The 23,435-nt window shown below is 46.5% G+C and overlaps 2 protein-coding genes and 1 long non-coding RNA gene across 5 annotated transcripts in view; 1 reads left to right on the forward strand and 2 right to left on the reverse strand.

The window, feature by feature from the left end:
- Window positions 1–4,953, reverse strand: part of LOC133488257 (P2X purinoceptor 3-like) — a 115,661-nt gene extending 110,708 nt beyond the window's left edge. For all 3 annotated transcript variants that reach the window (XM_061795898.1, XM_061795899.1, XM_061795900.1), the window contains exon 1: window positions 3,802–4,953. In XM_061795898.1, coding sequence (XP_061651882.1) covers window positions 3,802–3,923 — 122 coding nt within the window. In that variant the 5' untranslated portion in view covers window positions 3,924–4,953. The remainder of the gene's footprint in view (window positions 1–3,801) is intronic.
- Window positions 4,954–11,288: 6,335 nt separating this feature from the next.
- Window positions 11,289–12,051, forward strand: LOC133487458 (uncharacterized). The gene is made up of 3 exons (XR_009791338.1): window positions 11,289–11,432; window positions 11,511–11,624; window positions 11,697–12,051. It is a non-coding gene; the product is annotated as an uncharacterized LOC133487458 (long non-coding RNA).
- Window positions 12,052–13,794: 1,743 nt separating this feature from the next.
- Window positions 13,795–17,486, reverse strand: LOC133488072 (mis18-binding protein 1-like). Its single transcript, XM_061795516.1, has 4 exons — window positions 15,989–17,486; window positions 14,960–15,047; window positions 14,823–14,877; window positions 13,795–14,020 (listed from the first exon to the last, which is right to left on the reverse strand). The coding sequence occupies exons 1-4, from the start codon at window positions 16,129–16,131 to the stop codon at window positions 14,016–14,018; spliced, it is 291 nt and encodes a 96-aa protein (XP_061651500.1). The 5' UTR covers window positions 16,132–17,486; the 3' UTR covers window positions 13,795–14,015.
- Window positions 17,487–23,435: the final 5,949 nt, after the last annotated feature.

Here is a 23,435-nt window from a genome sequence, read left to right on the forward strand (position 1 = left end):
GTATGGAGTACCGAACCCCCTGATACGGGCTGTTCGTTCCCCGTATGCCCAGTGTCAGAGTTTGTTCCACACAGTAAGTCGGACTCGTTTCCAGTGAGGGTTGGACTCCGACGAGGCTGCCCTATTTTTTCAACAATTCTGTTTTGTTCTTTTATGGACAAAATTTATAGGCGCAGACGACCCAGGGACCGCCTCGGGATCCCCCCAGAAGAGCTGGATGAAGTGGCTAGGGAGAGGGAAGTGTGGGCTTTCCTGCTAAAGCTACTGCCCCCGCGACCTGAACTCGGATAAGCGGAGGAAAATGGATGGATGGATAGGTGTGTACTCAAATAGTAAACAAAAAGAAGAGGTGAAAGGCAGGGTTCTAGTCTTGACACAGGAGAGAAACCTTAGCCTAAGTATAAGAGGAAGCGAGGAGGTGCGAGACACAGGTCGGGAAGAGGGGGGGGGCCTCCTCCACAATTTTAGTTGGGTCAATTTCGGGTTCAGCTTTTCCTTTCCTACGGAAGACCTCAGGCAAGCATTGGAATGCTGTTCTAAGCAGTGCCGCAGCTTCTGGGTCTTTTGGTCGAGCAGGTAGGCTAAGCTGAAAATGATGTGGTGACCAAGGATGGTTAGGGCCACTAAGTTAAAGTCTGTAGCGGACTGGGAATGCGCAAACAGGGGTTCTGGTGTCTTAGCGTTGGTCATGTCAATTTCCTGAGTTCCTTCAAGTTTAATTTGTTCAGGCATTTTGGGGTCAAATTCAAATTTGTGCTATTTGAAAAACAGGAATCACAATTTGGCTGTCGTAACTGCGTGGTACTGAGTGACATCCTCAATATGCAAAGTGGCATCTTTGAGGGCGTTGCTGATTGAGCGAGCGAAAATGAAGGTTTTTCCTCGGAACTCAGGATTGACATGCAGAGCTGTGGAGCTTGTAAGAAAAAACCTGCGGTGGGCCGAACTAGTGGGGCCTGTCAGGGCCGTAGACCGAATAATTTTAATGAAGCCGAGGGGTCCCAAATGTGGGAGAATTTTATCTATTGCTAAGTTGTCTAGAAGAGGAGCAATTTCATATAGCCTGTTGTTCATCAACATGTTATCAATCTGTGTGTGAGCATATTCAGTTCGGACCACCGACAGTAGTTTGCTTATGTTCTGTCTAGTTGAGTTTAAAGCTACACAGCAAACGTTGAGAACTAAAATGGCTACCCTGAGCGTGTTGCTCAGTGACCAGGAATTGGTGACTTCGTTAGCCATGTGTTGTCGTGTGGTGGGGATTTTGGACTGGAATTCTCGAAGTCGTCTCTCGATAGAAGTAAGGTTACAAGGGTCACCGGTGGGGGCACTGTGGATGCGTTTTATTTCGGTCGTTTTGTTATCGGTTTGCGGCGGAGCAGCGCGTTCGGTTTTGTTGGTGCCTTGGTTGAGCATCTGCGTTGGCGGCCTTGGTGTAGTTCTTGGCGTAGCGAGGATGCTGTCACGGAAGTTGGGCCTGCTTGACCGTTCCGGTCTCACTGTGTTGACCATCCTTTGTTTCGTGCATGGTGCATCGTGGGCGGATGCTTGTGTGACCCCCCTTTCGCTACGTGGGGCCACAAATGGCTGTGAAGTGCGCTTCACGGAGGCGCAATAACAAAAGCCCACAATAATGCAATAATGAGTTGGCACCACACCGAGGAGAGACAAAAGTTAAGCTTGCGCAGCGCGCAGGAAGGAAGGATTGAAAGAGTGGCCGCCACGGCAAGCCACAGAAAGATCAAATGAAAAGCAGGCAACGTCAACATCACGAACAACGAAGAGGAGAAGAGAAAAGCTGGGACCCAGCACGCCAACGAAGATGGGTGTGTCAAGTTTGAGGTCTCTGAGGAGAGGCGAAACCCACGTTTGCTGTTGCAGCAATAAATCTGTACAAGTAATGAAAGAAGCAAACTGACTTAGCGACCACTGAAGAAGCGGCCCAAAGTAGCAAAGACACAATTAAGGTTAGCGTGACATCTGAATAAGTGGACCAGTGCTTTGGGACGGCCCGCAATATGTGACTCAGAGGGAGCAATTCTGCTTCTCGCCACAAAGTCTTGTGGTCCCAAAATGTTGAGGGAAGAGCCAGTGTCATGAGAGCGACCACTGGTGGACATTGTCGGCATGACCGGTGTGGACCCCCCTTTTGTAGGGATGTCATCTGGCTGCGGTTTTGGTAGAGGCAGTGCATCAAGGAGGCTCAGGGCGTAGCACTGGGTGGTTTCTCTGGTGCATTTTGACATTCGCAGGGCTCTCCGGACCAGTGACCAAATCTCGCGTCTAGTATAGTCAATCAATGGCATGAAACGACTTAGCAGATCTTGTCCAATGAGCAAAGGTACTGACTTGACAGGTGACACAAACACAGGATGAATTATGGAACATGACACAATTATCGGCGGCACGGTGGACGACTGGTTAGAGCGTCAGCCTCACAGTTCTGAGGACCCGGGTTCAATCCCCGGCCCCGGCTGTGTGGAGTTTGCATGTTCTCCCTGTGCTTGCGTGGGTTTTCTCCGGGCACTCCGGTTTCCTCCCACATCCCAAAAACATGCATTAATTGGAGACTCTAAAATTGCCCGTAGGCATGACTGTGAGTGCGAATGGTTGTTTGTTTCTATGTTCCCTGCGATTGGCTGGCAACCAGTTCAGGGTGTACCCCGCCTCCTGCCCGATGACATTTGGAATAGGCTCCAGCACGCCCGCGACCCTAGTGAGGAGAAGCGGCTCAGAAAATGGATGGATGGATGGACACAATTATCCAATGTAATGACACAAGCGAGTTTAATTGGGTGTTTGCTAAGGCAAATGGGTGAATTGTTATTTCACAGTGTTGGAGGTTGAGTGTCCGAGTCTCCTCCTGTAATTTGTCACGGAGTAAGTCAAACACGTGCTCGGACATGACTGTGATGTCTGCTGCAGTGTCCACGAGTCCGTCATATTGGAACGTACGTTCAAGTGTGGTTGTCAAGTGAAATTGTTCGACGTTATTAACTGTTAGATTACCTAGAAGAGGCCGAAATGACTTATTGTCTCTTTTGTTTGTCAAGTTGCTGGAGTAATTTGGTGACTGTTAATGTTTATTTGACGCAATGGGTCACCTGTGCCCTTCGGGCTTGTCGCACTCGGGGAACAGGACCGGGAGTCCGTTTTTACCGACAAATGTTCAACGTTTTGGTGCAAGACATTATGTTGGCAGCTCACACCAAAAATAGTGTGATCTGATAGCTTTGTGTTGGTCCTTTTCTGCATAGCGAAGCCTTGACTGTGTGTGATGGTCAAGTCAATTCAATTATTGAAAGCAATTTGGAATTTAGTCAATTCAGAGAACTTTTATTTAATTTTGATAAAAGGTTAAATATACTTATAATTAGGCATGTGAATTAATTACTTGCTTGTATGGCTTACAATGATGTTGGCTATGGGAGAGAAGAAAAGGCAAAACAAAACAAACATTTCACAAAACAATTATTGTGTGTGTGTGTGTGTGTGTGTGCGTGTGTAGGCTTTATATCCACTATAGTTTCCCTTTAGCTCCTTTCTTAATTGTATTATTGACTGTGCTGGGTGTGTTAATAGAAATACTGCAAATAAGTTAAATATATACTACCGTTTTTCTAAGTTGTATGAATAATTTTGGAGATGGGTGCCCTTTTTGGGCTTAAGCACCTGCCCCCCAAAAATATGTATGCATGTAACTGGCTATTGTTTAAAGATTCTGTCATCTTTAGCCTCAATGCTTGAAATATAATTGCAAGGTATTTAACAAGTTTTGTTTGGCAATAGAGATCTACTCACCCGATGAAATAAGTGAAGATGAGGAGTTGGACGGCTCGGTTGATGATGCCGATTGTCCAGCTCTTGACTACCACTGACTTTGTGGTTTCATAGGTGAAGAAGTCAGTTATGCAAGACCACATGTTCGTCCTATGTGTAAGTAAGTATGAACACAATGTGAAACAAAAACATAACAATAAAGTCAAGCAAATGTTCAACAGTGTTTAAATTAATAATGAAGCTTTAGCTGGTTTCCAACTGTTGCAGCATGCAGAAATTCCTTTAGCAATTAGAGCTTTTGGTCCCAAAATTTTGTTTGAAAAAAAAACCATGATTTTTAGGTCTGATCATTGACAGCAGCAGTGAGATCCAAAAATAGAAGAGCTGTATGACTTTGTAACTCCACACTGTTAATTTCCAATGAGAATAAAATATTACCAGAACAAAGTAAAATCCAGATAAAGTTTTTCGTCCTACTCTCTTTGCTTTGATGCTCCAATATCCAAGCCGAAGAAAGCAGTTCCCTCTCTCTCTCTCTCCAATAATCCACCCTCACCCACTTTGGTACACATTGTGTTTCTGCTTTCTTTTTTGGTATCATGATTTCATGGCCCCAACACACATGTGCACGCACATGCGCGCGCACACACACACACACACACACACATTGTCTTTCAGCTCTTCAGTGAGGAGCTTGTGGATTTCATGCAATTTTAAAATCCCAAAATCCACTCTGACTGGTTTTACTTTTTAACCTATCACTTTTTTTTTTTAGCAGGTAGTGACTAAAGGTACTATAGTTGCTAAGCAGCCTAATTATTTTTCAATAAATAGTAGTCAAAATAACCTGGAGCTAGTGTAGGAATTGTAACATGCAACAAATTGAGTGTGAATGCTGCGAAATGCTGCCAATGAGCTGAATTTTAAAACAAAATAAAATAAAAAATGTGTTCCTCATCTTGAGGTGGCACGGTTGTCGACTGGTTAGAGCGGGGTTCAATTCCCGGCCCCGCCTGTGTGGAGTTTGCATGTTCTCCCCGTGCCTGCGTGGGTTTTCTCCGGGCACTCCGGTTTCCTCCCACATCCCAAAAACATGCATGGTAGGTTAATTGACAACTCTAAATTGCCCATAGGTGTGAATGTGAGTGCGAATGATTGTTTGTTTGTATGTGCCCTGCGATTGGCTGGCAACCCGTTCATGGTGTACCCCGCCTCCTGCCCGATGATAGCTGGGATAGGCTCCAACACGCCCGCGACCCGAGTAAGGACCAACGGCTCAGAAAATTGATGGATGGATGGATGGATGGATGGATGGATGCTCATCTTGACAATGAAATCTGGTTTTACATCAAACTTGATTTGATCTAACCCTATTTTGCTGTTGCGGGATCCAGGTCGGAAGGAGAGGCTGAAATTGAATCGGTTTAGGAAGAGGGCCCAGCGAGCTTAAGGCATTTGGTGGAATGGAGGTAGGAAAGGTTCTTTTGATCAGTCCAGATGATAAACGATGAAGCGGCGGTAGAATCCGAGGAAACGTTGGAGTTCTTTCCGGGTGGTGGGAATGGCCAGTCAATAATTGCTTGGATCTTGGCGGGGTCTGGTTGCAACTGTCTTTTGGCAATGATGTAGCCTAAAAAATGTACGGAGGAGAGGTGGAAGTCGCATTTTTCAGGTTTGACATACAGGCGGTTTTCAAGGAGGTGCTGGAGGACTTGGCCTACATGACTGCGGTGTTATTCGGGGGAGACAGAGAAAATGAGGATGTCCTCCAAGTACACAAAAACAAACCGGTAAAGTATTGGAAGGCTGCAGGGGCGTTGGATAATCCGAACGGATGACCATGTATTCAAAGTCTCCGAGAGGGTTATTGAAAGCGGTTTTCCATTCATCCCCCTCTCGGATACGGATGAGGTGGTAGGCATTTTGTAGGTCCGATTTGGTGAATATCTGAGTGTCACAGAGGGGTTCAAAAGAGGGGTTGATGAAGGGGAGTGGTGATTTATTTTTAACGGTGATGTCATTGAGTCCACGGTAATCTATGCATGGGCGGAGAGTGGTATCTTTTGTCTCAACAAAGAAGAAGCCACCCCCTACTGGAGATGAGGAAGGTCGAATGAGTCCGAGAGAGTCATGGATATAGTCCTCCATTGCTTTTTCTTTTCTCAGGGGGGAAAAGGTTGAAGAGACAGCTGGAGGGAAGAGGGACCCCCGGTAGAAGATTAATTGTGCAGTCGTAAGGGCGGTGGGGGGTAAGAGAAATGGCCAGGTCTTTGCTGAAAACAGCTGACTAATTACAAGCGACGATCCCCCCAAGCTGAGAACAATAGCACACTAGCCAACGACTTGAATACCTTCTACTGCAGATTTGAAAAGGACAGTTTCACACCACACACCCACCCGGCCGCACCCGCGACCACAATCACACCTCTGACTTCTGCGTTAACCATCCATGAACAGGATGTGAGACGCATCTTCAAACAACAAAAGATTAACAAAGCGGCAGGCCCGGACCATGTGTCCCCATCCTGCCTCAAAGTCTGCGCGGACCAGCTCGCTCCAGTCTTCACTCAGATCTTCAAGAGATCTCTGGAAATGTGCGATGTTCCATCCTGTTTCAAACGCTCCACCATCATTCCAGTCCCCAAGAAACCTGCAATCTCGGGTCTGAATGACTACAGGCCTGTCGCTTTGACATCTGTGGTCATGAAGTCTTTTGAACGTCTCGTGCTGGACCACCTCAAGAGTGTCACAGGTCCCCTGCTGGACCCCCTGCAGTTTGCCTACCAAGCGAACAGGTCTGCGGATGATGCAGTCAACATGGGACTAGAACACCTCGACAATGCAGGGACCTACGCGAGGATCCTGTTTGTGGACTTCAGCTCAGCGTTCAACACCATCATCCCTGAACTCCTTTCATCCAAGCTTCTCCAGCTCAGCGTCTCACCTGCCATCTGCCAGTGGATTTACAGCTTTCTGACGGGTAGGACACAGCAGGTCAGGCTGGGGGAGGCCACCTCATCCACACGCAGCATCAGCACTGGGGCGCCCCAAGGTTGTGTCCTCTCTCTGCTGCTCTTCTCTCTCTACACGAACGACTGCACCTCAGCGAACCCAACTGTCAAACTCCTGTAGTTTGCAGATGACACCACTGTCATCGGCCTCATCAAGGACGGTGACGAGTCTGCATATCGACAGGAAGCGGAGCGGCTGGAGCTGTGGTGCGGCCGACACAACCTGGAGCTGAACACGCTCAAGACTGTAGAGATGATCGTGGACTTCAGGAGGCATCCTTCGCCACAGCTGCCCCTCACGTTGTCCAGCTGCCTTGTGTCAACCGTCGAGACCTTCAAGTTCCTGGGAATTACAATCTCTCAGGACCTGAAGTGGGCGACCAACATCAACTCCGTCCTCAAAAAGGCCCAGCAGAGGATGTACTTCCTGCGGCTTCTGAGAAAGCACGGCCTGCCACCGGAGCTGCTGAGACAGTTCTACACAGCGGTCATCGAATCAGTCCTGTGTTCTTCCATCACAGTCTGGTTTGGTGCTGCTACAAAAAAGGACAAACTTTGACTGCAACTGACAATCAAAACTGCTGAAAGGATTGTCGGTACCCCCCTACCCACCATTGAGGACTTGCACGCTGCCAGAACTAAGACAAGGGCGTGCAAAATCCTATCGGACCCCCCGCGCCCCGGTCACCAGCTCTTCCAGCTCCTTCCCTCAGGTAGGCGCTACCGATCAATGCAAACTAGAACTAGAAGACATTCCAACAGCTTCTTCCCTCTTGCGATCAACTTCTTAAACACCTAACCTATAATTCCATTACAACATGCTGGCAATTTTTTGACTCGAGTTTGTTGTCACATTTCTGTGGGGCCAATTATACATTACTCGTGCACTCACTGTAGTAGTCTCGCCACGCTGCACTATTTGCATATCTGTTGTCGACCAATACTGGCCACTCATGCCAGAATAGCATCTGCCCCATTTGCACACTGATTGAGGAGTATTTGCAACATTTGCACAATCAACATTGTCCCAGATTATCGCACTACTTGTCACTTTACTGTCATGGTTCCGGTTTTTGTCTTCCCTGTTTCACACACACCTTCTCTTGAGAGCATCTTCACCACCTGTGCCTCGTTCACCCTAATTACCCCTTGCATTTCACCTCGTGTCTCATTCTCTCGCGTAGCCAGTTCGTTGTAACTTGTCGTCGCATTCCAGCATTCTTTGTTTCCACGTCACAGACTCACAGTAAGATTAGACCCTGTTCCGAATATCGATCTCGCCTCTTTGCCTCATGTTTTTGGATACTGTTGCCTTTTTTGGATTGCCTGCCTGTGTACCGACCTATGCCCGTATATTAAACCTCTCTTTTTTGAAACAGTCCATTTGTTTTGGAGTCGTGCATTTTTGGGTCCTATCCTCTGTTCCGTTCATGACACATACATTCCTTGAAGTCTCGGCGCCCTTTGCACAATGGTCATTGCACCGGACTATTGCAATATTAGTCATTCGAACTGCTCTAAGTGCTAGAGGACTCTGCATCTTTTTGCACAATTGTAAAAAAAAATAATAAAAAATGTGCCGGCATTACCAGATAACTATTAACCCTTTATTGCTCATTGACTGTTTTTTTTTGTCAATGTCTTTATGTCTCAAAGTGTTCTCTGTCAATTGACTGTCTGTTGTCGTACGAGAGCGGCTCCAACTACCGGAGACAAATTCCCTGTGTGTTTTTTGGACATACTTGGCAAATAAAGATGATTCTGATTCTGATTCTGATGAGATCCTGCCCTAAGTGGAGGAGTTGAAGTATCTTGGGGTCTTGTTCACGAGTGAGGGAAGAATGGAATGGGAGATCGACTGGTGGATCGGTGCAGCGTCTGCAGTGATGCGGACTTTGTATCGATCCGTTGTGGTAAAGAAGGATCAACTTTTCCGGTTGATCTATGTTCCTACCGTCACCTAGGGTCACGAGCTGTGGGTTGTGACGGAAAGAACAAGATCCCGGATACAAGCGGCCAAAATGAGTTTCCTCCGCAGGGTATCAGGGCTCTCCATCAGAGATAGGGTGAGAAGCTCGGTCATCCGGGAGGATCTCAAAGTTGCTTCTCCTCCACATTGAGAGGAGCCAGATGAGGTGGCTGATTTGGATGCCTCCCAGACGCCTCCCTGGTGAGCTGTTCTGGGCATGTCCACCGGGAGGAGACTTCAGGGACGACCCAGGACATGCTGGAAAGACTATGTCTTTTGGCTGGCCAGGTAACGCCTCGGGATCCCCCCGGAAGAGCTGGATGAAGTGGCTGGGGAGAGGGAAGTCTGGGCGTCCCTGCTAAAGCTATTCTCCCCGCGACCCGACCTCGGATAAGCGGTGGAAAATCGATGGATGGATGGATGGACAACGTCCCAACTTCATTGTAATTGGGTTTGTAGAATTCCTATTTCCTAAATGTAGCAAACTTCCGATTATGAGACTTATAAGAGGTTTTTTGTCACTTTTCCCCAATTGTACACATACAGAATAGATATATGGTGCCCTTTACGAGACAAAAGTAGTTTGATTGTGATGTTAAAACGTAAATTGAATCGTTCACCTTCGATGAATTTATTCCTTAAATAAATTATAATTTATCCAACACCAATATATGCTACACATCCAACATCAAATTGATAACATTTAATGTTTTACAACACTCCATCATGAATAAGTCATGCTAGCAATGGAGCAGTCGTGGCTCACATCGGCTTGTTTACCATGCGCGTTCGTACGGTCTTGTGCACGTTAGGGTTAGTGAGGGACGTGGCTTTGTTCAGACTCAGGGGGCGTGAAGTGAGGCTAAATTAAAATCTTGCTAGCAATTTGATTATTGCAAACTCCCCTTTTTACATTAAATAATCCAAAAAGGCTATAACAGCAATGAATGTATATAAGTACTGTAATATAAATGTTTCATATACTGTACCCTGGCTGTTTTCCCCTTGCCTTGTATGGATTTAAAAAGGCCGACCATCAGTATCAGAACCAGAATCCTCTGTGCTTGCCAAGTATGTCAAAAACACCCAAGGAATTTGTTTCCGGTAGTTGGAGTTGCGATAGTATGACAATAATCAACAAGTAAACGACAAAGAACTTCTTATTTTCCCTTCAGATAACAGACATGGTTCCTGTAAATACAAAATGAGGTGTATCCATTTTGCAATGCTTTATGGGTTGACTGAAACTGACATTTGATCGTATGAAATCTGAGAGGAGAGGTTGCCAACACAATGTAATTTGTAGACATTACTATCTGAAGATGATCTCCCAATCTAATTATACAGCCATTAACTGAAGAAAGATGAGTCGTGGCATCAACTTTTTCCATCCATCCATAAATTTTCTGTACTGCTTATACTCATGAGGTTTGCGGGTGTGCTGGAGCCTATCTCAGCTATCTTTGGGTGAGAGCCGGGGTACACCCTGAACCGGTCGCCAGCCAATTGCAGGGCACATATAAACAAACAACCATTAAAAATTAACTTAAATGATTTTAGCAAATGGCTTCAATATAACCAAATGTGAAAAGGTTAGGGTTAGGGGGAATGAACTCCTGACCTACAAGGGTTAGGTGAGGGGAACCGAGCCCTCCCTCTCCCGGACACAGGCACGTAATCCCCCTTCCAGGATCGGGAGGGGGTGCACGGTCCTTCCACCAACGCTGAGCCTTCCTCAGGTCTAATGGCACACAGTCACAGCACACCAGGTTCGCGATGTTCGCACTCTGGTGAACCAACTCGAATTGAGCCAAACTGAGTGCACATCCTTATATAACCTCTGGTGTCATTGTATTTTCTTTTCTTTTTACACCACTAACATTTAGTGTTTCAATGTAGAAATTAACCCCATAATGGCCAAATGTTTTGTAATGTCCATATAAATCAATGTATATCCAACAGAAGGATGTCCTAACTTGACATACCATTGTTTTTATTATAACACTTGATATATCATCCCTTCCTGTTTTCACTCCTCCCCAGGATCCGCGAGGCCGCTAAGACCCACAAGCTGGTGGAGCAGGAGCTGGCACACGCTGTCAACGCCAGCGCCATGGTGCTGACCGAGGCCAAGCTGTCCAGCCCTGAGGTAGGGACACCAGGTGTAGGCAGATGGGTCCAGACGGGACTACAGACGGCCCGTTGGACCCACTCAATGCACATTTGTACATGAGATGTGCGAGGACGCTGTTACGTGTCAACCCCAAACCATCCCACAGTGCATCAATATGAAGTACCCGTGATACAGCTTTTGCAGCGCGGTGTGTTTTGTGAATTTCATACCATTTTTGTACCATATATCTGATGTACACGGATAAAGTGAGTGCAGGGCTCGACTAATGTTACAGGACTACTTTACTGTAGTCCAGAGAACATGTGGCCTGACATGTCATGAATTTAAAAAGAAAAGTGCGCCACAACTCTGATGTAGGACTAACCCCAAATGTTTGACTTTATTTCCCAAAAATACATGTTTTGTAGGTTTTGGATAAATCACTCAAACCAGTGTTGTTAATTTTCAGTTTTGGAGTCGCAGCACAGCTGTGGAAATTGTCAACAGCAGCAAAGTTCTCCAGGCAGAGACAACCATGCTTCTGGATGGAAAACATCTGGTAACCTCTCTCGCCACTAGCTGCTGCCACTTTTTGGCCATCTGATCTCTCACGCACCCTTCTTCTCATCCTCCTCAGTCCGAGTTCCCTGAGGAAGAGGGGCTCCACTTAACCCTGAACAGCCTGAGTGCTGAGCTCCACAAGCTGGATGACATCCACTGGATCTGTCCACTAATGCACTGTGCTGAGGAGGTAAGGATTGCGAAACTCCCTGGCGTGCGTGCTTGTGTGCGTTGTGCCACGTGTGATTGTGTGTGCATCCAGGGGTTGGTGCGTCCCAGTAGTAAAAGCAGCATAAAGCTTAAGATCATGCCAAGGTGAAGAGGGAGAAGGAAAAGCTCCACAAGCAGAAGTCAAACAACTCGCTCTCAGGTTGGAACAGCCGATAAAACACACCCAAAGTCAGCCGGAGCCTATCCCAGCTGACTTTGGGTGAAAGGCAGACTACACCCTGAACTGGTCGCCAGTCAGTTGCAGGGCACATATAGACAGGGACAAACATTCACACCGTCACTGAGTGGGAACTGAACCCACGCTGCCTGCACCAAAGTCAGGCAAGTGTACCACTACACCATCAGTGACTTACCCAAATCTGTTCAATTTCATATTTTTTCACCAATTGATACTGTTGTTCAGTCCACACGTGGGTCTGTTATTCTTACAAATGACTGAGCGTTGTAACTTGCTTGCTCTTTGATGATGCAGTGTTAATAAAGACAGTCATTTTGTTTTCCTGAAAGGTAATGGTTTTGGACATGCAAGTATTCCACCCAACGGCAATATCCAACATATAGGATACAGCGTGGTTTTTGTATGAGCGCGCATTTGGAGTTTGTAATCGCTTGTGGTCGTGCCGCTTTCGGAACATGGGATGTCAAGTGTACGACTCCTGAAGCAGAATCGGCAGGCAACTGATGATCTTTTCCGGCCCCTAACGTTGACCGCCGCGAGTGAGGAGATGCCGTCCTCTTATCTGCTGGCACCCGCTGTCCTGACTGTAGCGTAGGCGGCAAGGATTAGCTGTTTTGCGTTTCCTTACTGTGCATTTTTTTTTCGAAGCGGTGTCACTTGCATTGCTCCTCCACTGGCCTGCTGTGCTAATGAAAGAGCCTACAATTATGTCATTTTGTCATAAACAGTGTCTACACGTTGCTTGCATGTAGCAGAGTACAGCCATCTTTTAGAAACAACACGATGGAAACCGCCTTCAGACTGAAATGAGACTTTTCGGGGACACCTTGTTTCTACATCTTGCAACCTTCAATGACACCAGAAGCCGATGTGCAGAAATCTTGGACGTTGAACAGAAAAGAAAAACATTGAATGTATTTGTGTGTTGAGCTGTTAATAATACTACTGATAATAATACTGATAATGATGTGCACATGCAAGGTGCTCAAGTGGTTTTTACTTTGTTTGGCTTGTTGTGACCTCAACTAAAGAGGTCAAGGGGGTGGTTCATGATCATCTGACTCTAGATGTAATGCACCAATGTGAATGTTTGCTTTGCCAGTAGTTCCCAATTGTTCTTATCGTCTTGCTCTCGTGGGTTTGCTGTCCAATCCCCCACCACCCTCTAGGTCCCCCCAACCATCCCCCCCGTGCGTTCATAAACACGATAGGATCAATCAAGAAATCAAGTTGGCCAAATGGGCAAATTCGTCGTTTGCGTAAGCATGTTTAGTGTAAGCAGATGCTTGCTGTGAGGGGCATACAAAATGATAGCGCATGCAGGAACATGCTTATTTCCGCTCACGGTCGAGCATTGCCAAGCTCCACTGTAGTCGGGTGCTGTTTCTGCATCCAGTGTGCGCTGCTGCCTTTTTGCCTTCCAGGCTTTTGTGGTGTTGTGCCAAGTAGAGCGACACGCTCCAGTGGTGTGTGCAATGTGGCGTTCATTTCAAGTTTACTGTGTCTGGGCTTGCACTTTACAGACTCCTTGATGGGGGAAATGTGCGTGTATACGCGTTTACGTCAAATTAGGTGAAGAATATGAATTTTTATTTGTGAACTATTAAATATGTAATTTAAAAATGCACGCCCATTGATGTGATCCATGGCTGTGGCGTTCCTGCTCCTGTGTCCACTGATGCGCTGGGCCAACGTGTTACCATGGTAACCACGTTATCCATTTGAAGTTTAAAGCCAAAGCTTAAGTAGACTCATTAATCACTTATTGATGAAGATAAAATGTTTGTGTACAATGTGTAACTTTTTGAAATTGTATCATCAACTTGTTCTGAACATATGATTGCAACGTGTATATTGGTTTTAAAAAGAAAGCTCATTGAAGGAAATATAGAACACTTTATATTCTAATATGTAATTCTATATGTAATATAATATAATATAGAGTTTCATGGTGTAACTAGTTTGGAAGGTAAGCAAGGATGTGTAGTGCAATATAATCAGATAAGGGGGTAGGAGTTTATTGCAGGAAAGCCCCCCCATCAGGGTGTGTCTGGAGACAATAAAGAACAGATGTCAAGGAAGAAGAGGACTGCGGGGAGCCACTATAGGCATTGAATTCAGGAATGTGGGACGCCGTCTGGAGGCGACACCTGGAGCCAGCTCAAATGGTCATCATTCTGCGGAACAACGATGACGTCAGATTAGACCACGGACCAATCAGACGACAGCGATTCCATACTGGCCCGTTTGAAACATTGTATAAGTCTGGGGTAGAATCAGATAGTTTTTGTTCGACTACTCTTATCTGCTAAGGATAAGATAGGGATAGTTACGAACCCAGAGCTCTGCAAAATGTATAGACTCCTCTGTCAGGAATAAATTGGTTGGTTTTTAATACATTGTTATGAACGTAGTTCTTTCACGAAAACGAGCACGCTGGGAACCACGAGAGTAATAGGAGATTTTAAACACAGGTTCCTTCAGCTTGATGTAAAGAAAAAACTAAAAATAAAAGAAAAACACCATTGACATGCTAACGTTAGCACCAACAGTCACAATTTTATAACCCTTGAAGCAACGGATATTTAAACACATGCAGATAAAATAATAATCACAAGGCATATATTCTTCAACCCCTTCAAAAAACAACGAGTATTATAGCGACTTATTGAGTTAGTATTACAGCAGAAGAAGTCTATTCTTCTTCGTTTGTCCACATGACTATATTATACTGTACAGTACTACCTCCCAGTGACCAAGGTCGGCACACCAGAATATATTATTAGTACGTCCAAACAGGTCTCTCTGCTGGTCACTTTACTTACAGTTGATTCACTTGTATGTGCGCACGCACGCACACACACAGTATTAAAAAAATTTGTTTTAATTTTGAAATATTTGTTTTCATTCATTTGTTAATAAAGTTGAATTGGATTGGAAGCAATCCACCTCCATGGGAACCTTGTAAGTGAAACCTACCTGGGATTTCAAATTTTCCCGTTGTTCGTTTGACTGCTGGTATGGGCGAGAAGCTCTGAAAGGGATATTTAAAAAAGTATTAATTAACCTGCTTCTTAAAATTGACTGACAAGGAATTACTAGGGTGTCAATAGTACCTTCGCTGGAACTTGTTTGCAGCCGTTGACCTGATTTGGTTTCTTCATTTTCTGGAGTTGAAAGACATACAGGTCCTCATTCTTTGAACTAGGGAAGAGGGAAAATCGAATTAGTCAACACTGTCAAAACAGACAAGGACATAAGGAGACCAATGTCGGATCCTAATACTCTGTTATCTCAAGAAATTGTAATATGATCAGATTGGCCAGGGATATACTAAATAGAGGTTTCTGAAGATGCTAAGTAAATAGGGTGTTCTATGGAACATACATTTAGATTTCTGTTGCATTACAGCTTCCGACTAGTCAAAACTGATAGACACTTGATAAAAACAGTTTCAAGGTTTGATCAATTTTAGTAAAGCGGAAAAACTATGGAAAATGTACTTTTTATTGTTTGGATACAAATAGTTGGGGTGCCTTCAAGTGTGAATTTATTGAAAAAATGTCGCGAGGTTGGAAAGCCAAAGTTGGCAACGCTGTTTACAATTTTCTTAGTTCCATGCACTAGCTCCGCCCCAGTCATCATGGTAACAAATGCAGTACTTTGTATTTGCGTGATGATTTGGACCAGCTTGTGACAAGTGGATATTAACGTAATTCTTCGTGTATTTTGACAGAAAAATTGTAAAAATGGTAAATGGGTTTTCACTTGTACTGTGAATCCCCATTTATTGCGGGAATACATTCCAGACCCACCTGCAATAGGTAAAAATTTGCAAAAGACCACGTAATTAATAATTTAAAAAAAGTATTAGCCCTCCTCCATCATGTTTGAAACACAAACTTATTAAAAACACTTTTTAAACACACTGTAAACATATTCAAGCAAATTCAGAAATTTGCAAACAAAATGTGTAGAAAATATTGTACATATTGTAGTGACACTGTGTGACGTCGGTGAGGTTGGCCAATTGTCATAAACCCTTAAACTGTCCCCCTTTAAATCATCCATTAGTAGGTGGAAACATTTTATAGCGACACAACACTTTCTGAATTGCGTGGACAGAATTGAGAAAAAGCAGTCACCTGTTTGGTGAATAAACCATTCCAGGAGTGGCAAGTAGACACCGAGGAGTCTTCACTCGAGGGAAATGTAGTGACTCAGGTGTCAGGGGCTCCAGGTTGTCCATTGTCAAGTCCTCTTCTCCAACCGACCAGATGGACAGCATCTACTCATCATCATTGGAACGAAGGTGGTAAAAGGAGTGTGGGGGGGGGGGGGGGGGGGGATAGGGGGTCAGTGTTAGCTCATCTCTAACTTTGATGGTGTTAAGGTCTTTTCACACTGCACTTGCTCATATGGAAAGGACGACAACGATGAGAGCAACGGGGGTGCGGCCATCCAATATTTGGAAGTGGTGTTGCATCAGCCCAGAAGGAAGTCGTTAGGCTTTCCCACTAGTGGACCGCAACTTGACAATATGTACATTATTTGTCATCTTTGGAAAAGAGAAAAGAAAGCCTCCAAACTTTGCTTCTTTTAACGAGGAGGATGTGACGCAGCAGCAAACAAGGAATGGGAATATCCCACACTAATTTCACGGCAGTAACTGAGTTTAAACTTGTTCTTCAGCTTTCTCGTTCCAGGAAGAGCACTTCGAGGTCTATTTCAGGCTGAGCAGGGAGCTTTGAAAGGGAGTTTGAAAGCCTCCCACAGAGACGTCTCTGTATATTTCTATTGGCCCAAAGTTCTGGACACTGGGACACAGCAATTATTATGCCTTCCTCCATTTCCCCATTTCCAGAAGTTTGAGCTAGTGAGCTGACGTTCGACACACTCGATCGTTGTGAATCCACCTTTCAGGGGAGGTCTTCCCCAGGTCTCTGGACGGTTGTGGGGCCGAGCGGCAACCGTCAAAGCATTCCGTTTCGCTCCAGTAGTAGGCCTTTATTGACTGAATTGTAACATGACGACCTATGTGATTTCGGCAGAACTTTTGAACCCTTAAGTTTGAGCTTGTGGGCTGATGTTCGACAAACTCGATCGTTGTGAATCCACCTTTCAGGGGATGTCTGCCTTTATTGCCTAAATTGTAACATGAGGACCCCTGTGAATTTGGCGCGACTTTTAGGGTGCTTAATTACGACCTAGTGGGCTAAGATTTGAAACAATAGATCGGTGGGAATCCAGTTTTCAGGGGAGTCCTACCCCGAGTCTCTGGACGGTTGTTGGGCCGAGCGGCGACCGTCAAAAAATTCAGTTTCGCTGCAGTAGTTGGCCTTTATTGCCTAAATTGTAACATGAGGACCTCTGTGAATTTGGCGCGACTTTTAGGGTGCTTAATTACGACCTCGCGGGCTAATATTTGAAACAAAAGGTCGGTGGGAATCCAGATTTCATGGGAGGCCTCTCCCGAGTCTCTGGACGGTTGTGGGGCTGAGCGGCGAGCGTCAAAGCACTCTGTTTCGTGCCAGAAGTAGGCCTTTATTGTGTAAATTCTAACATGACGAACTATGTGATTTTGGCAGGACTTTTGGTCGCTTGATTTGGAGTTATTTGACTGGAGGTCAAACCAACGATCGGTGGGAATCCAGCTTTCATGGGAGGCCTCTCCCGAGTCTCTGGACGGTTGTGGGGCCGAAAGGCGACCGTCCAAACATTCAGTTTCGCTCCAGGAGTAGGCCTTTATTGCCTAAATTGTAACATGAGGACCTCTGTGAATTTGGCGCGACTTTTAGAGTGCTTAATTACGACCTAGTGGGCTAAGATTTGAAACAACAGATCGGTGGGAATCCAGATTTCAGGGGAGGCCTCCCTCGAGTCTCTGGACGGTTGTGTGGCCGAGCGGCGACCGTCAAAACATTCAGTTTCGCTCCAGGAGTAGGCCTTTATTGCCTAAATTGTAACATGAGGACCTCTGTGAATTTGGCGCGACTTTTAGGGTGCTTAATTTCAATTTCGTGGGCTAATATTGGAAACAAACGATCGGTGGGAATCCAGCTTTCATGGGAGGCCTCTCCCGCGTCTCTGGACGGTTGTGGGGCCGAAAGGCGACCGTCAAAGCATTCAGTTTCGCTCCAGGAGTAGGCCTTTATTGCCTAAATTGTAACATGAGGACCTCTGTGAATTTGGCGCGAGTTTTAGGGTGCTTAATTTCGAACTAGTGGGCTAAAATTTGAAACATACGATCGGTGGGAATCCAGCTTTCATGGGAGGTCTCTCCCGAGTCTCTGGACAGTTGTGGGGCCGAAAGGCGTCCGTCCAAACATTCAGTTTCGCTCCAGGAGTAGGCCTTTATTGCCTAAATTGTAACATGAGGACCTCTGTGAATTTGGCGCGAGTTTTAGGGTGCTTAATTTCGAACTAGTGGGCTAAGATTTAAAACAACCGATCGGTGGGAATCCAGCTTTCATGGGAGGTCTCTCCCGAGTCTCTGGACAGTTGTGGGGCCGAAAGGCGACCGTCCAAACATTCAGTTTCGCTCCAGGAGTAGGCCTTTATTGCCTAAATTGTAACATGAGGACCTCTGTGAATTTGGCGCGACTTTTAGGGTGCTTAATTTCAATTTCGTGGGCTAAGATTGGAAACAAACGATCGGTGGGAATCCAGCTTTCAGGGGAGTCCTACCCCGAGTCTCTGGACGGTTGTGGGGCCGAGCGGCGACCGTCAAAGCATTCAGTTTCGCTGCAGTTGTAGGCCTTTATTGCCTAAATTGTAACATGAGGACGTTTGTGAATTTGGCGCGACTTTAAGGGTGCTTAATTTAAAACTAGTGGGCTAAGATTGGAAACAAACGATCGGTGGGAATCCAGCTTTCATGGGAGGCCTCTCCCGAGTCTCTAGACAGTTGTGGGGCCGAAAGGCGACCGTCCAAACATTCAGTTTCGCTCCAGGAGTAGGTATTATTGCCTAAATTGTAACATGAGGACCTCTGTGAATTTGGCATGACTTTTAGGGTGCTTAATTGCAACCTAGTGGGCTAAGATTTGAAACAAAAGACCGGTGGGAATCCAGATTTCAGGGGAGGCCTCCCCCGAGTCTCTGGACGGTTGTGGGGCCGCGCGGCGACCGTCAAAACATTCAGTTTCGCTCCAGGAGTAGGCCTTTATTGCCTAAATTGTAACATGAGGACCCCTGTGAATTTGGCGCGACTTTTAGGGTGCTTAATTTCGAACTAGTGGGCTAAGATTTGAAACACACGATCGGAGGGAATCCAGATTTTATGGGAGGCCTCCCCCGAGTCTCTGGATGGTTGTGGGGCCGAAAGGCGACCGTCCAAACACTCAGTTTCACTCCAGGAGTAGGCCTTTATTGCCTAAATTGTAACATGAGGACCTCTGTGAATTTGGCGCGACTTTTAGGGTGCTTAATTTCAATTTTGTGGGCTAAGATTGGAAACAAACGATCGGTGGGAATCCAGATTTCAGGGAAGGCCTCCCCCGAGTCTCTGGACGGTTGTGTGGCCGAGCGGCGACCGTCAAAACATTCAGTTTCGCTCCAGGAGTTAGCCTTTATTGCCTAAATTGTAACATGAGGACCTCTGTGAATTTGGCGCGACTTTTAGGGTGCTTAATTACGACTTAGTGGGCTAAGATTTGAAACAAAAGATCTGTGGGAATCCAGCTCTCATGGGAGGCCTCTCCCGCGTCTCTGGACGGTTGTGGGGCCGAAAGGCGACCATCAAAGCATTCAGTTTCGCTCCAGGAGTAGGCCTTTATTGCCTAAATTGTAACATGAGGACCTCTGTGAATTTGGCGCGAGTTTTAGGGTGCTTAATGTCGAACTAGTGGGCTAAGATTTGAAACAAACGATCGGTGGGAATCCAGCTTTCATGGGAGGCCTCTCCCGAGTCTCTGGACGGTTGTGGGGCCGAAAGGCTACCGTCCAAACATTCAGTTTCGCTCCAGGAGTAGGCCTTTATTGCCTAAATTGTAACATGAGGACCTCTGTGAATTTGGCGCGACTTTTAGGGTGCTTAATTACGACCTAGTGGGCTAAGATTCTAAACAAAAGATCGGTGGGAATCCAGATTTCAGGGGAGGCCTCCCCCGAGTCTCTGGACGGTTGTGTGGCCGAGCGGCGACCGTCCAAACATTCAGTTTCGCTCCAGGAGTAGGCCTTTATTGCCAAAATTGTAACATGAGGACCTCTGTGAATTTGGCGCGACTTTTAGGGTGCTTAATTTCAATTTCGTGGGCTAAGATTGGAAACAAACGATCGGTGGGAATCCAGCTTTCATGGGAGGCCTCTCCCGCGTCTCTGGTCGGTTGTGGGGCCGAAAGGCGACCGTCAAAGCATTCAGTTTCGCTCCAGGAGTAGGCCTTTATTGCCTAAATTGTAACATGAGGACCTCTGTGAATTTGGCGCGACTTTTAGGGTGCTTAATTTCAATTTCGTGGGCTAAGATTGGAAACAAACGATCGGTGGGAATCCAGCTTTCAGGGGAGTCCTACCCCGAGTCTCTGGACCATTGTGGGGCCGAGCGGCGACCGTCAAAGCATTCAGTTTCGCTGCAGTTGTAGGCCTTTATTGCCTAAATTGTAACATGAGGACCTTTGTGAATTTGGCGCGACTTTAAGGGTGCTTAATTTAAAACTAGTGGGCTAAGATTGGAAACAAACGATCGGTGGGAATCCAGCTTTCATGGGAGGCCTCTCCCGAGTCTCTGGACAGTTGTGGGGCCGAAAGGCGACCGTCCAAACATTCAGTTTCGCTCCAGGAGTAGGTATTATTGCCTAAATTGTAACATGAGGACCTCTGTGAATTTGGCGCGACTTTTAGGGTGCTTAATTGCAACCTAGTGGGCTAAGATTTGAAACAAAAGACCGGTGGGAATCCAGATTTCAGGGGAGGCCTCCCCCGAGTCTCTGGACGGTTGTGGGGCCGCGCGGCGACCGTCAAAACATTCAGTTTCGCTCCAGGAGTAGGCCTTTATTGCCTAAATTGTAACATGAGGACCCCTGTGAATTTGGCGCGAGTTTTAGGGTGCTTAATTTCGAACTAGTGGGCTAAGATTTGAAACACACGATCGGAGGGAATCCAGATTTTATGGGAGGCCTCCCCCGAGTCTCTGGATGGTTGTGGGGCCGAAAGGCGACCGTCCAAACACTCAGTTTCACTCCAGGAGTAGGCCTTTATTGCCTAAATTGTAACATGAGGACCTCTGTGAATTTGGCGCGACTTTTAGGGTGCTTAATTTCAATTTCGTGGGCTAAGATTGGAAACAAACGATCGGTGGGAATCCAGATTTCAGGGAAGGCCTCCCCCGAGTCTCTGGACGGTTGTGTGGCCGAGCGGCGACCGTCAAAACATTCAGTTTCGCTCCAGGAGTTAGCCTTTATTGCCTAAATTGTAACATGAGGACCTCTGTGAATTTGGCGCGACTTTTAGGGTGCTTAATTACGACTTAGTGGGCTAAGATTTGAAACAAAAGATCTGTGGGAATCCAGCTCTCATGGGAGGCCTCTCCCGCGTCTCTGGACGGTTGTGGGGCCGAAAGGCGACCATCAAAGCATTCAGTTTCGCTCCAGGAGTAGGCCTTTATTGCCTAAATTGTAACATGAGGACCTCTGTGAATTTGGCGCGAGTTTTAGGGTGCTTAATGTCGAACTAGTGGGCTAAGATTTGAAACAAACGATCGGTGGGAATCCAGCTTTCATGGGAGGCCTCTCCCGAGTCTCTGGACGGTTGTGGGGCCGAAAGGCTACCGTCCAAACATTCAGTTTTGCTCCAGGAGTAGGCCTTTATTGCCTAAATTGTAACATGAGGACCTCTGTGAATTTGGCGCGACTTTTAGGGTGCTTAATTACGACCTAGTGGGCTAAGATTCTAAACAAAAGATCGGTGGGAATCCAGATTTCAGGGGAGGCCTCCCCCGAGTCTCTGGACGGTTGTGTGGCCGAGCGGCGACCGTCCAAACATTCAGTTTCGCTCCAGGAGTAGGCCTTTATTGCCAAAATTGTAACATGAGGACCTCTGTGAATTTGGCGCGACTTTTAGGGTGCTTAATTTCAATTTCGTGGGCTAAGATTGGAAACAAACGATCGGTGGGAATCCAGCTTTCATGGGAGGCCTCTCCCGCGTCTCTGGTCGGTTGTGGGGCCGAAAGGCGACCGTCAAAGCATTCAGTTTCGCTCCAGGAGTAGGCCTTTATTGCCTAAATTGTAACATGAGGACCCCTGTGAATTTGGCGCGACTATTAGGGTGCTTAATTACGACAGAGTGGGCTAAGGTTTGAAACAAACGATCGTTGGGAAATCAGCTTTCAGGGGAGTCCTACCCCGAGTCTCTGGACGGTTGTGGGGCCGAGCGGCGACCGTCAAAGCATTCAGTTTCGCTGCAGTTGTCGGCCTTTATTGCCTAAATTGTAACATGAGGACCTTTGTGAATTTGGCACGACTTTAAGGGTGCTTAATTTAAAACTAGTGGGCTAAGATTGGAAACAAACGATCGGTGGGAATCCAGCTTTCATGTGAGGCCTCTTCCGAGTTTCTGGACGGTTGTGGGGCCGAAAGGCGACCATCCAAACATTCAGTTTCGCTCTAGGAGTAGGCCTTTATTGCCTAAATTGTAACATGAGGACCCCTGTGAATTTGGCGCGACTTTTAGGGTGCTTAATTACGACCTAGTGGGCTAAGATTTGAAACAATAGATCGGTGGGAATCCAGATTTCAGGGGAGTCCTACCCCGAGTCTCTGGACGGTTGTTGGGCCGAGCGGCGCCCGTCCAAACAATCAGTTTCGCTGCAGTAGTAGGCCTTTATTGCCTAAATTGTAACCGAGGACCTCTGTGAATTTGGCGCGACTTTTAGGGTGCTTAATTACAACCTCGTGGGCTAATATTTGAAACAAAAGATCGGTGGGAATCCAGATTTCATGGGAGGCCTCTCCCGAGTCTCTGGACGGTTGTGGGGCTGAGCGGCGATCGTCAAAGCACTCTGTTTCGTGCCAGAAGTAGGCCTTTATTGTGTAAATTCTAACATGACGAACTATGTGATTTTGGCAGGACTTTTGGTCGCTTGATTTGGAGTAATTTGACTGGAGGTCAAACCAACGATCGGTGCGAATCCAGCTTTCATGGGAGGCCTCTCCCGAGTCTCTGGACGGTTGTGGGGCCGAAAGGCTACCGTCCAAACATTCAGTTTCGCTCCAGGAGTAGGCCTTTATTGCCTAAATTGTAACATGAGGACCTCTGTGAATTTGGCGCGACTTTTAGGGTGCTTAATTACGACCTAGTGGGCTAAGATTCTAAACAAAAGATCGGTGGGAATCCAGATTTCAGGGGAGGCCCCCCCGAGTCTCTGGACGGTTGTGTGGCCGAGCGGCAACCGTCCAAACATTCAGTTTCGCTCCAGGAGTAGGCCTTTATTGCCTAAATTGTAACGAGGACCTCTGTGAATTTGTCGCGACTTTTAGGGTGCTTAATTTCAATTTCGTGGGCTAAGATTGGAACCAAATGATCGGTGGGAATCCAGCTTTCATGGGAGGCCTCTCCCGAGTCTCTGGACAGTTGTGGGGCCGAAAGGCGACCATC

This window comes from Phyllopteryx taeniolatus, chromosome 13 (assembly GCF_024500385.1).
Source record: "Phyllopteryx taeniolatus isolate TA_2022b chromosome 13, UOR_Ptae_1.2, whole genome shotgun sequence".
NCBI lineage: Eukaryota > Metazoa > Chordata > Actinopteri > Syngnathiformes > Syngnathidae > Phyllopteryx > Phyllopteryx taeniolatus.